The sequence below is a fragment of the Artibeus jamaicensis genome, unplaced genomic scaffold, assembly GCF_021234435.1.
Source record: "Artibeus jamaicensis isolate MK-2021 breed Jamaican fruit bat unplaced genomic scaffold, CSHL_Jam_final contig_332, whole genome shotgun sequence".
Lineage (NCBI taxonomy): Eukaryota > Metazoa > Chordata > Mammalia > Chiroptera > Phyllostomidae > Artibeus > Artibeus jamaicensis.
Genome location: NW_026521788.1, coordinates 6,949,041 through 6,962,305, shown reverse-complemented (window position 1 = coordinate 6,962,305; position 13,265 = coordinate 6,949,041). Strand labels below are relative to the sequence as shown.

The 13,265-nt window shown below is 36.5% G+C and overlaps 1 protein-coding gene across 3 annotated transcripts in view; it reads right to left on the bottom strand.

Moving 5' to 3' along the window:
• The window catches only part of PRKG1 (protein kinase cGMP-dependent 1), a 1,343,317-nt gene that overhangs the window by 747,064 nt on the left and 582,988 nt on the right, over positions 1-13,265 (bottom strand). For all 3 annotated transcript variants that reach the window (XM_053663936.1, XM_053663935.1, XM_053663934.1), the window contains exon 3: positions 5,564-5,677. In XM_053663936.1, coding sequence (XP_053519911.1) covers positions 5,564-5,677 — 114 coding nt within the window. The remainder of the gene's footprint in view (positions 1-5,563; positions 5,678-13,265) is intronic.

Here is a 13,265-nt window from a genome sequence, read left to right as displayed (position 1 = left end):
GCAGGATCCAGCAGAAGTGATGCCTGCTTGACTGTGTTTGGTAGGGTAATAATTTATAGTTTTAATTTGAACATTTCACCTAAAATATCATATGGTGTGCTTGAGTGTGACATTGTTATGCTACAGAGTTACATGCTTATGATTTTGTAATAACAGATTTTGTAATTAAAAGGGGAGTTATTTGTGCCAGACCCAGTATTTATAGCCCCTCGAGTTGTTTGAGGAAAACATTTTAGTCATTCCTCCCACCCCCCACCATTTATCTTTTTTAGGTTTCTGACAGCAGCTGGTTCTGAGTCCAGTTGAATAGTGTGATGTTTGAAACAGAGCTACAAGGGAAAGAACAAGCCATTTCACCACACAGACTCAAATTTAGTTTAAAAATAAACAGAAAAAAATCCAAGCCTTTTTAACTTTGTTCTTAAAATGTCCATGACACAGTGAAATGTCTTAATTAGTCAACTTCCCCCTATGCAAATATCCTAGAAAAGTCTAAATATGGAAACTTGAGAGTATTCAAAGCAAGGCGAAAAAAATTTTTCCAGATGTTATTAAAGTCATCAATTTGTCACATCTCTTGCAGAATATTTAGATTTGTTCATGTTAGTACTGAAATATTTTAATGCTGGGGAGTTTTTAAATACTTCCTATAAATAATTTAAAGAGAAATAATTATTCAGATGTTTTGTCCAAGTCAACTCACACCCATCATAGACATACTTTGCAGGTAACTCTCTATGGTGATCATCTTAAACTGGTATCCAGATGTTTTCCTACGAAGAGAGAGACCTTTTATTCTTGGGCTTTTAATGAAGACTATTTGAGTGAGACCATTAAAATAATTCACTGCCTAAAGTTTGGGGCATTGTGAGCTAGAAACTCAAAGTAACAGAAGCAGGCTTCAATTTAGCATCCTCGGGCAAAAATACCCATTCATGTACAACTGAAGTTAAAGCTCAGAGCCATATGATTCAGACCTCAAAAAAAAAATCCCTCTGTAGTTGTGATAGCCAGTTATGGAAAATCCAGGTAAGACAAGATAACATAAATGTCCTTGCAAACTCATGCATAGGGTATGTCACCAAATCCCTCTTTCATTGAAAACTAAGTGCTCTTTCCTTTCTATTTTAAGGTGTCCTATAACTTCAACTTTTCCACTATTGTGATTGTAAAGAACCTGGGATCCAGCAGCAAGGTAAGAGAACTGGGGTGGGTGTTAATTGATTGGGTGTTAGCTGTGAGGGCATGAAAGTGAAGTCACAACCAGAAGTGACACCTTAGGGAAACATGATAATGACGTGCTTCTAGGTCTGAGAACAGAGTCATAAGGGGTTTTCAAGGGGCACATTGGAAATTTCTGTCCTCACGGGGTTTGGAAATGGATGGTAGAACTCTTCTTTGTGTACAGGACCTCTGAATATTTAGACAGAGTGTGAAACTCAAACAGAATTGGAGACATCATTGGGTGTTGTGGAAACCTAATAAAACAAATGACTTTTTCCTCCCTATGGCATCTGGCATGCTTGTGATTCAATAGACACCAAGGGGCCATTTTCACATCACAGTATTGAAGAAAACACGAGCTTATTTCAGCTGTGAATGACCTCAAGGTATTTGTTACATTTTTCTTTCTAATATCCTGTTAATTATATATATTTGAATATATAATATATATCATTATATATGTGTATATATTTGTATATAATTGTGTGTGTGTGTGTGTGTGTGTGTGTGTGTATCTGTATTCAAATTCCTCAGAGGAAAATCAGTGGTGGTGTTTTATAAGATAGCAGACTATGAATATAGATATTCATCAAATCATGCATGTTTTCTTTCCATATTACTATAAATACTATTTAGCTATAAAAAAGGGGAAAAAGTCTTGCTATTTTTGAGAACATGGATGGACTTTGAGTGCATATACATGAAATAAGTCAGAGAGAAAAATACAGATAGTATACGATCTCATATGTGGAATCGAAAGAGAGAGAGAGAGAGAAAGAAAGAGAGAGAGAAAGAGAGAAAGAGAGAAAGAGAGAAAGAGAGAAAGAAAGAAAGAAAGAAAGAAAGAAAGAAAGAAAGAAAGAAAGAAAGAAAGAAAGAAAGAAAGAAAGAAAGAAAGAAAGAAAGAAAGAAAAGAGAAGTGTGCTCAATCTCATAGAGAGAACAAATTGTTTACCAGAGATGGGGTGGGGGTAAAACTGGTAAAGGGGTCAAAAGGTACAAATTTTCAGCTATAAAATAAGTAAGTCCTGGGAATATAATAATGTGCAACGTGACAACTATAGTTACTAATACTGTACTACATATTTGAAAGTTGCTAAGGGAGTAGATCTTAAAGTTCATATCATAAGAAAAAAGTTGTAACTACATATGGTGACAGATGTTAACTAGACATTGTGGTGATCATTTTGTAACATATACATATATCAAATCATTATGACTAAACTACAATAATATAATGTTATATGTCAATAATGCCTCAAAAATAAAGCTATTTTCTACATTCTAAATTAAAGAAAGCCTACAGGTGTTAGGATCACATTCATTAGCATAGAAGGTCACTGGAATTTATCTGTGGCCTGATATAATTTTTGAAAGTGCTGTGTTAAACAAGAAACTACTCGTTTACATTGAAGAGCTCTTCAATGCCACCTAGAATTTAGTTAAGTCTGTGAGATTAAAAGTACATTAAAATTTCAGATGGAAAGGAAGTTGAGAGATTGAATAAAAGAAGGTGAAGGAATTAGCCAGAAAACATATGTGATTATATATATATATATAATCACACAAAGATGATAGTATATGATAGCCAGAGAAAAGGTGGTGATATGAAGGTGGAAAAAGATTTTGCTTGGGGCAATGGGCACACAATGTAGTGTGCAGATAATGTATTACTGAGTTGTACACTATATGATTTTGTGGATCATGCCACCGCAATAACCTCAATTTAAAAAAAAAGCATTAACATTTCAGGGAGAATGCTCTAACATTTTTTAAAAAAAGAATTAACATTTCTCCCTAGGCTGACCTAGGGAGAAAGAAAGTAGAAAGGAGTCATTGATATTTTTGATTATCTAAGAAAGTGGGCAGTGTTGGGGGAAAGAAAGTCACCAGCCCAGGTAATTGAGCAAAACACAAAAACAAGCATGGGGGATAAGGCACTGAAGAAGTGGACGGGAGTCAGCACGATCTTGAATCCTGAGAAATAATCAAATATACAAAGCCACGTTAGGGTATTTTAAAACATCACATGCAATGAGTATGATAGCATAGATTGTAATAATTTGGCAAAAGCAGCACCTACAATGGAATCGAATCAGATTTATAAAGTCATCAGCCTGTGGGTACAGTTTGAACATGAGTTTAAATTGATATTTAGTGACTGCAGTCATAAGTAGAGTATAATCATAAGGATGGTATAGGAGACAGGACAAAATGGCCCTGAGCTGTAAGTAATTCCGTGTAAGTTCTTACACAACATTCAGAAGGAAGTGCCGCCAATAGACATTTTTCTTTACTCACACACAAAACCTTTTCACCTATAAATTATATTTGTACACCAGCAACTCTAGGATTTTTCTCAAATACATCACCCACATCATAAGTAAGCACTATGAAGAAACACACACACATGTTTGACACATAGCTGACTCTGTATTAAAGAACATACTCCATCACTCATTTCCACTAATAAATGATGGTCTGACTCCCAAATGTTGGGATTATAATTCGCATTTAACACCCAGGTCCTTTTTGTTGAATAAGATGCGTGGTGTCCATTTAAATTTATCAAACACGAGAACAATAGAGGCTATTGCAGGTTAACACCATTTTGTAGGATCCTAATAAGACAGTTGATTTTTTTTACAAGGTAAAGCATTTATCTTACAAAAAATATTTGGCTGTAAAATTTATTTAAATATGCTATTTAGCCTATTTAAAATACTGCTTTAATAATAATTTAATATTGAGTTTTGAATTATTCATAAGTTAAGTGCCATGTTGACCTTTATAATTAACCAACTGCTGACCTTAGAGAATTCTGTAGTTTCAGTTAGGTTAAATGAGCAATATACAGGGCTGCAATATTTTAAAAGTTTTAATATTTTTACATGAAAAAACTTACTATTCACAATTCTGAGAAAGCCTGTTTAATCAAAATACTCTAACTGAATCTTTTTGCCATAAAACAAATATATTTCTCATGAAAATGCAGTATAATGGTAAAATCTGTTCATATGATGGAGTCATGACTATTCTCTTTCCTAGTCAAGGCACTTTTTAAGTGAGTTACAGCTCTGGCAGAATCTGTCAGGGCTCATTGCTCTTCATTATTCTTTGAGTTATGTAATTAAATAATCACGTGAAATAAACACTCAGTGGTGTCCATCCATCAAAAGCATTCTACGCATTTAGAGATCAAGAATCAAGTACCAAGAAGGGCTCATCTTCTAAGGGCCCCAACAACAATGAAAATAAACAGCGAATTCACTAAGAAGGCATGTAGGATAATTTCTAGGACTCTAGCTGGCCATGCATTCTTAAGTTCTTTACCACCCGAGTTTCAACGTCATATTGTCAATCACTGCCATACTTCTGAGAGAAATAAAGAATATACAAAATCATCAGTGCCACCCAAATAAAACTAGCTGATATTATCAACATCATTTTTCCAGTAGAGTTTTTTAATGGTACAACCTAATCAAAGCAACTTGTGATTGTCATCCTCCACAAAATAAGGTACCGGAAGAACTTTTTGAGCATGAAATAGGCATGTCTGCCTAAAAGTCAGACGGGTCCTCCACTGCTGACATCGACAGGCAGCTCTGTTCCTCATACACGAGTTACCTCCTGCAGCCAGGAAGGAGTATCTGAAACATTTTTTCCTCTCCAACTATTGCAGCTGCCACCGAGAAATAAAAGTTGCTAGAGAAATCATATACACACATATATGTAAAATTAGGGAAACAAGCTGCTTTACTGCCCTGATTTCAAATAAGCTTAATCAGTAGAGAAGAAAATGGCTATAATAGAGTGCTTGATGAGCAGCTGAAGACAAGAATATACTCAAAAGCAGTTTTAGAATTCAGGATATATTTCACTCGATGTTTGAATAAGATGAACATTTCTCCTCTTAATTTTTCTAAACCACTGAACAAACAAGTAGCACTTATGTGGGGAATGTAAACCAAAATAGCAGGTATATAAAAATTATTTAAATATGATTCTGAGGCTTTAAAGGTAGAAAAAGAAAAGGTTTTGCTCCTGTTCGACTTTAATTTATGAAATGATATCATTTTGTAACTCCTAATTTATGAAATTTCCAGGTTAAAAAATACTTTTCATAAGTCAGCAATGACATTTAAGTTAAATCAGCAAACTGATTAACAATCATCCTTTAGTAAGAAAACAAATATATTGACTATATTTCAAAGCAAAAATTAGAATATGGATTTTAATAAACTCACAAAGATTAAATCAAGGAGCATCTTAATGATCCTCTCACAGGTCTAGGGAAGAAAGGCGGTACATGGAAGTATATGAAAAATGAAAGCCTTACTCTTGACGGTCGCCGTCCGGGTACAATTGTAAAGAATGGCCAGCTCCCCGAACACTTTGCCTGGGCCCATGGTGCACAGCTTCACGCCTTCTTTTGTCACTTCAACTTTACCGTCTGAAAAGAAGGAAAAACATATTATTTTAATTTTCCTTTGTGTTCCATTGTATTTGTTGATTTTTCAATATGCAGTGAGGAGTGCTAGGCTCATTTTTAGAAACACGAAGCAGTTACCAATTAAAACAAAATCATCATCAAGGGGAATGCAGGAAATGAAATAAAACAGATATATTCCTCCTTAAATTAATCACAGATAAGGTTTGAGATGAGACCAAAAGGAAACTCCAGAAAGAGATAGAGGCAAAAATGTAAACATATCAAATCATTCCAAATGTGATATTAGAAAACTATGTTAATTCCGATTTTAACACCATTTTGAATCTGAAAGGAAAATGCAGTGGGTACATTTTCTACAGCACACTTCATACTCGAGAATTCTCATTTGAATAAGGCTGCTATTGTGGAAAGGGAGATTACTTTGACCCTTGGGCATTCCTTAATTGTAGCTTATGGTGTCTTTTATTTTTAAACATCTTATCTGACTTGAGCAAGGCTGTTTTATCTGCTTCCTAGCCTGCCACCTTGGCTGGAAGGAAGAACAAACAGCAAGGGTTGAGGGAAAGAAAGAGGCACTAGGGATGTTTATGTTCCACGGAGGACCTGGAGAATGAAATGGCAAAGGAGGGAAAAGTTGAAGAAGCATTCTACACTGGATATTCATTGTTGCCTAAAGGAAGAAAAATGCTATTCATGAGGGAAATGAAAAAGTTTTTTTTTTTTTTTAAAAAAGCCATAGCTATGTATACAAGAAATTCTATCACCTAACACAAAGAGAGAAATATAAAGTAATAATCTATACTAGACTTAATCCTCTTGTTCTATTATTTCTCCAAGTTACTTGTCCACACTCTACATGAGAAAAGGCTAATGCTTGTCACGAGTTAGTGACTGAAAGTTAATTTCTGTACTTCTCAATTTCACCAAGGCTACCAAGTTTGTTTGTTTTTTTTTGCAGACTCCAGGCCTTCATGCATCAGCCTCATAATTATTCCTTTATCTGTGTGCTTTCTGTAATATTTAAATCTTTAGAGTTGTAGCTTTAAATTCACTCCCTTCTTTTAAAAATCGGTATAGTTTTATCTAAGCAATAACATCTGCAAAATCACGATTGATGTACTAATTTCTTTTTTCAAACACCTATTGAGGTAAAACCTTAAATATTAAAAAAAACTTTTTAAAACGGTTTATCCATGTCATCAGACTGTGTTCTATCTGAAAAGCCAGTTTATTTAAATGTCATCAGTGGAGAGAAAATTCTGCAGTAATCGGGATAAAATTCCACACAAAATCTATTCATTACCCTTGAACTGTGTGCATGTCCCCTCTGTGTGCAAACAAACTATTGAGGCATGAATAAATCCAACAACTCAAAAGGTATGGAAATATTTATATAGACCTGGCCATTCAAATAGTCTTTTTCCCCCCATGCCTTACTTCTTGACTGCAGTGGGAAAAATCACTCTTTTCTTGATAGGTACATCAACATCATCTCAGTAAATTCATGTTTTCATAAGTTTGAGATTCCTCCATAACATTCCCGCCTTTATTTCAACGACAAAACTTTTCCCCTAGAAATTTCATCTGCCACTCAAAAATGAAAGATAGGCTCAAAATATAACGTGGTTAAGAAATTTATTTGTTGTTTGAAGTCAGACCAGGTGTTAAATTCTGGCTCTCTTACTGATTCCTCACTAGCCTTGGGCAAGTTGTTAATTTCTGTATGTCTCAATTTCTCAGTTAACGAACTGGATAAAAGAAAAGCACCCATCTCAATGTGATACAATGAAATAAGATAAAGCAGGTACAATGCTTAGTACAGTGCTTGACGTATAGCAATTGATCAATGAATACTAGCTCTTATGACTGGTATTATTTTCACTGTTTCTTTCTTATCATTAAAAAGGAGGTAAGGCTTATTAGTTACACCAAAACATAGTATCACAGGAACCAAACAAGGTTTGTGTAGAGTACAGGTTTTTGCTTTTCAAATGGAGAAAGTATCCTTTCAGATTCTTTCTTCACTGGGTGGGGGGAAAGTTAAGCACTTTTAGGTTCAAATTTCTTATCACACCCCAAAAAGGAACTAGAATCTTAAGACACCACGCTGATCTACTTGTACAATACAATATCTTTGTACTCTTCCATAGTTGGCCATGGAAGAGTTAGCCATCAAGTGCACCATCGAGTTAGCCATACTTGGAGTTAAATGTCTAACCAACATTTGATGCATAGGCTGGGAGAGAAGTAGGTTTAGAACTGTATTATTGCCCTGAATTATTGCTTTACCAACTATTACAAAAAAATTTTGACTTCAAGCTCTAGCTTCACTTGTATTAATAAAACTGAAAGCAAAATAAAGAAAGCCTAAGGAACTTTCATACATAACTTGCTTTGTACAAGTCTAACTCTCTCTTTGGCTTCCATAGTTAAAAGTCTTCAGAGGAAAGGGACCCACAGAAATAGGACCACCACTCAGAATCTTGCTGCACTGTTTGAGGGTCACACCTTCTCAACCAATAGCCAGGCTAGATAAGTGACAAGAAGAAACATGGGGACTTGTACCTCAGTGAGGTCTAAAAGGAAGTCTGTGGACCTGCCATACCAACACTAATTAATGAAACCCAGCAACTTCCTCCCTCTGGGAAGTTGTTAATGTTCCTCCACCACAGTGACCCTCTGCTGGGTCCCACTGCCTCTTACTTCCCTGAAAAACCGTGATCACACAACACTGATCTGTTTTAACTTATGGACAACTAATCTTGTAATCGATCATGTTTCCATTTCTCATGTGACCTCTAGAAAGCTCACAGCCAGAACTATATGACCTTCGGGTTTGAAATTTGCACATAAGTTTACTTCTGGTTCCAACTCATTTTCCTGACCTATATTTGCCTAATTTTTTCATGTCTAACTCATTTTTTAAAAAAGATAGAAATAATTATATATGGAATTAGTGTTGGTAACAGAAGGTTGTACTCGATAGTGATTGGAACAGTAAAAATCAAGACTTGCTCAAACAGATTCCATTTGGAAATAGGAACTTAGATGTAAAACATGTTTTCCAGGTTAAAGTTAAACACTGAAGATTCAATATATTCACAATAGCCAAGGAAGTAAGGGATCTGATAAGAACTGTCCAAAAATGCTGTATTTTTTTAAACAGAAAGATTTCAATGATAAACAGAAACATAGTGTTTGCAAATACTTCCCTGAGTGGTAATTTGATCGGGTACCCTTCCCTGCACCCATTGTGGGAATCAGGAGTGATCTGGAAAGGCAGGATGGCTAGTGCTACAGAGGAAGGTATGTGTGCACACAGCTGTGATGAGAGCTCTCTCAGAGACATTTAGAAACATTCTGATTCCCAAGAGCCCAGTGAGTTACTGATGTGAAATGTGCATTTGGTTAAGCTCATTTACCATGCCAGAAACTAACCTTGAAGCAAAATTAGAAGTGATTATACATTTATAAATGACTTCCAAATATGGTCTGTGTAATTCACTAAAGAAAACTAAGAATAAAACAGTTAAAACTTGACTCATACACTCAGTGACCCTTAATGCCACCAAATTCACTCGACTTAGAGTATTAGGGCCATCTTACAGCCACTTCCCTCATCTTAGGTTCCTTTCTTTTCTACTCTGTGGTTAATGACCTCTGAGATTTGTTTTGAATGGACTCTATTTGCATAGAAAGTGTGTGGTTATTTCAGCTGGGAGAAGAGGAATGCAGGTAAAATATATGCAGCATGCTTTTCTCAGAGGCCTACATCAGGGTAGGAACAGACCATACTTGGAGGTTTCTATGTGACAACAATTTGTTATTCAGGAGTGCGTTTTGATGAACTTACTTCAGGGCAACACTGATTAATTAATTTGTATTTCTTTAAAGAAATAGAGGAGATTGATCATCGTGTACTCATGGCTGTTTTAATACTTCAGTTTCATTTTCAAATATGTTAGATTTCAAATCAAGTTTTTTAAGAGTGGCTGAAAGATATTTTTAGAACATCCTAGTAAAATTCCAGATGTTTTCCATGATTTTCCCTGACCAAACATTGACTAGAGGTTACTAGAACTGTTATTTGAAGAACTAATGCTATTTCAAAGTAAGGTTAATCTAGATATTCTGCTTCTGCTCTTTTTATTCTCTTTTGCTTTTTTTTCAATATGATAGTATCTTGGTGTTATTTTTACTATGTACCATCTCTACCAGGGAAGAAAAGCAAAGAAGCATTCAAATCATTCTTATTTAGATTTTGCTAAATTGTGAAAGTTGTTTGCATGAGAGATGTTGGAACAGTTGGTTGAAATAAGGTTCATTTATAGTTTCATTTAGCTCTTTTATCACTCCTATCATTGGCATGACTAACTAAAAGCTCTCTCACAGTAAGTAGAATGCATTTTTTAAATTCTATTTCACTTACCATATGTCCATTTATGATCTGAAATGGGCTGAGTCATAAGTCCCAAATCTTGCTGCTTTGAGCAACAATTAACCTACCTCCTGCTTCTTGGCAACACACAGTCATATACCACACTTAAGTATTCATTATTAGAATCAGTAGGCCTTATAAATAATAGAAAAGATTGCATTTACAGGGAGACCCAGAATCTCCTGGCTTTATTTTTTAAAATATATTTTTTAATTATGCCATTACAGTTGTTCTATTTCCCCCCTTCATTCCCCTCCACCCTGCACACCCCCTCCCCCCATTCCCCCCTTTAGTTTATGACATGTCTCAAGTTCTTTAGATTCTATATTTCCCATACTATTCTTGCCCTCCCCCCATCTATTTTCTACCTACTGTTTATGCTACTTATTCTCTGTACCTTCTCCCCCCTTCTTCTCCCACTCCTCTGTTGCTAATCCTCCATGTGATCTTCATTTCTATGGCTCTGCTCCTGATTTAGCTGTCCTCTTAATTTGCTTTTGTTTTAGGTGTGGTTCTTAATAACTATGAGTTTGCTGTCCTTTCACTGTTCATCTTTTTTATCTTCTTTTTCTTAGGTAAGTCCCTTTAACATTTCATATAATGAGGGCTTGGTGATGATGAACTCCTTGAATTTGATCTTATCTGAGAAGCACTGTATCTGCCCTTCCATTCTAAATGAAAGTTTTGCTGGATAGATCAATCTTGGATGTAGGTCTTTGGATTTTATGCTTGGAATACCTCTTTCCAGCCCCTTCTTGCCTGTAAGGTCTCTTTTGAGAAATCGGCTGATAGTCTGATGGGAACTCCTTTGTAGGTGACTGTCCCCTTATCTCTTGCTGCTTCTAGAGTTTTCTCCTTCATTTTAATCTTGGCTACTCTAATTATGATGTGCCTTGGTGTGTTCCTTCTTGGATCCAACTTCTTTGGGACACTATGAGCTTCCTGGATTTCTTGGAAGTCTATTTCCTCTGCCAGATTGGGGAAGTTCTCCTTTATTATTTGTTCATATAAGTTTTCCACTTCTGGCTGTTCCTCTTCCCCTTCTGGTACCCTTATAATTCAGATGTTAGAACGTTTAAAGATGTCCTGGAGGTTCTTAAGCCTCTAATTTTTTTGAATTCTTGTTTCTTCATCCTTTTCTGTTTGGTCATTTTTTCCCTCCTTCTGGTCCACTCCTTTGATTTGAGTCCCAGTTTCCTTTCCATTACTATTGGTTTCCTGTGTATTTCCCTTCATTTCAATTAATTTAGTTTCCATATGTTCCTCTAATTTGTGACTAAAATCAACCAGTTCTGTGAGCATCCTGATCACCAGTGTTTTGAACTGTGCATCTGAAAGTTTGGCTATTTCTTCATCGCTTAGATTTATCGGCTCTGAGGCTCTGAGTTGTTCTTGAGCCAAGTTTTTGTCTGTTCATGCCTGTTAGGTATGAGGAGCGGAGCCTTAGTTGTTCACCAGGGCGGGGCCACCCAGGTCGCTGATTTGTGATGCTGTATGTGAGGGCAGGGTCAGAGAGGGACAATGGCGGTTCTCTTTGCCGCTCTCCGCAGCTGGGACCTGCATGGTCTGTCTCACCACCGCTAGCTCCTTTACCGGTTTATCTGCACTCAAATGTGTGACCACGGTCAGCCCTCAGTGAGTCCACCACCTTGTGCCCTCAGTGGGTCCACCCGCTTCTCCACACCTGGGATCCGCCCACGGCTGCTGGCGCACCTGGGTAGCATGCCCGGGTCGGTCCGGTGGATCTTTCCTGCCTGACCCGCTCTGCTGCTGGCTCTGCCCCTCTTACCAGTTTGGCTGAAGAGTTTATTGTTGTCAGACTTCTGTATAGTTCAATTTTCTGTGGTTAGGCTGCATTTTTGTTGCTAAAACTTTGTTGTTTTTAAACTTGGTTGTGTGAGAAGGTGAAGTACTTCCACCTACGCCTCCATCTTGGTGGAAGTCCCCTCCTGGCTTTATTTTTATGAGTTTTTCACTAACCTGTGGATTTGTGCCATAAGAACTTTTCATAACAAGGCAAATCAGCTTATAGATTTATTACTGGCAGGCTGAAATAGAATGAACGGCAATAATCTCATTGTAAACACTGTGCTCACTTCCAACAGTCCTGGTCAGAATACTCTGGACAACTTGACTGAACATTAAAGGGAGACAGGTGTTATATCAAAGGTCCCATCTAGACAAGGCCTTCTATGCCTTTTCTATTCAAATCTGCTTGACTGTACCTCCAGGATTTTGTAGGTCTGAGAATGCAGCCTTTACATTACGTATTCCCACACGAGGGTTACTAGTTGCTAGATTGAACCAAATGTAAAATCCTGTATTTGAGCTGCATTGTCATCAGTATGGATGCATTAATTACAAGAGATGGGTTCATTTACAAGCCTGCTTTCTTTCTCATTCGTCACTTTTCATTTTTATCCTCACTTGAGGATACACTTACTGATTTTAAAGAGAAAGGAAGGGAGAGAGAAAAATATCCATGTAAGCAAGAAACATTAATGAGTTATCGTCCATATGTGCTCAACTGGGGATTGAACACACAACCTAGGTATGTACCCTGATCAAGGATCAAATTCTTTAACCTTTTGGTGTATGGGATGATATCCAACCAACTGAGCCATGTGGTCAGGACCATTTTTCAGTTTTATTTAGATATAATTGACATAGAACACTGTACATGTTTAAGGTATAAGGCATAAAGACTTCACTGACATATTTTCCTAAATGATTACCACAATGAATTTAGTTAATTGCATCATCTTATACAGATACAAAAAAGAAGTTTATTATTTTTTGTCTTGTGATGAGAATTTTTAGGACCTGCTCTTTGATATCATCATAGATTTGGAATACTATTATATCAGACTTCCCTTGCGAGGTCATTTTAGATCGGGTGCAGTCATCTGGGGAAGAAAGTAGGAACTGACGAGGCAGCTACAGGCTAACTAGAGGGAAAAGCCTTCCAATAGCCAGGAACAGGTTATACCCCTAAATCTCCCCTGCAAACCTGTACTTTTTGTCAGTCACTTATATATGCCTTCCTTAAGCCTATATAAGAAAGAAAAGGATGGCTTAACTGTAAGATGTAAGTCTGTTTCTTTCAATCATTTTTTTACTGTTATTCTATTACCGTTGTCCCAATTTTTC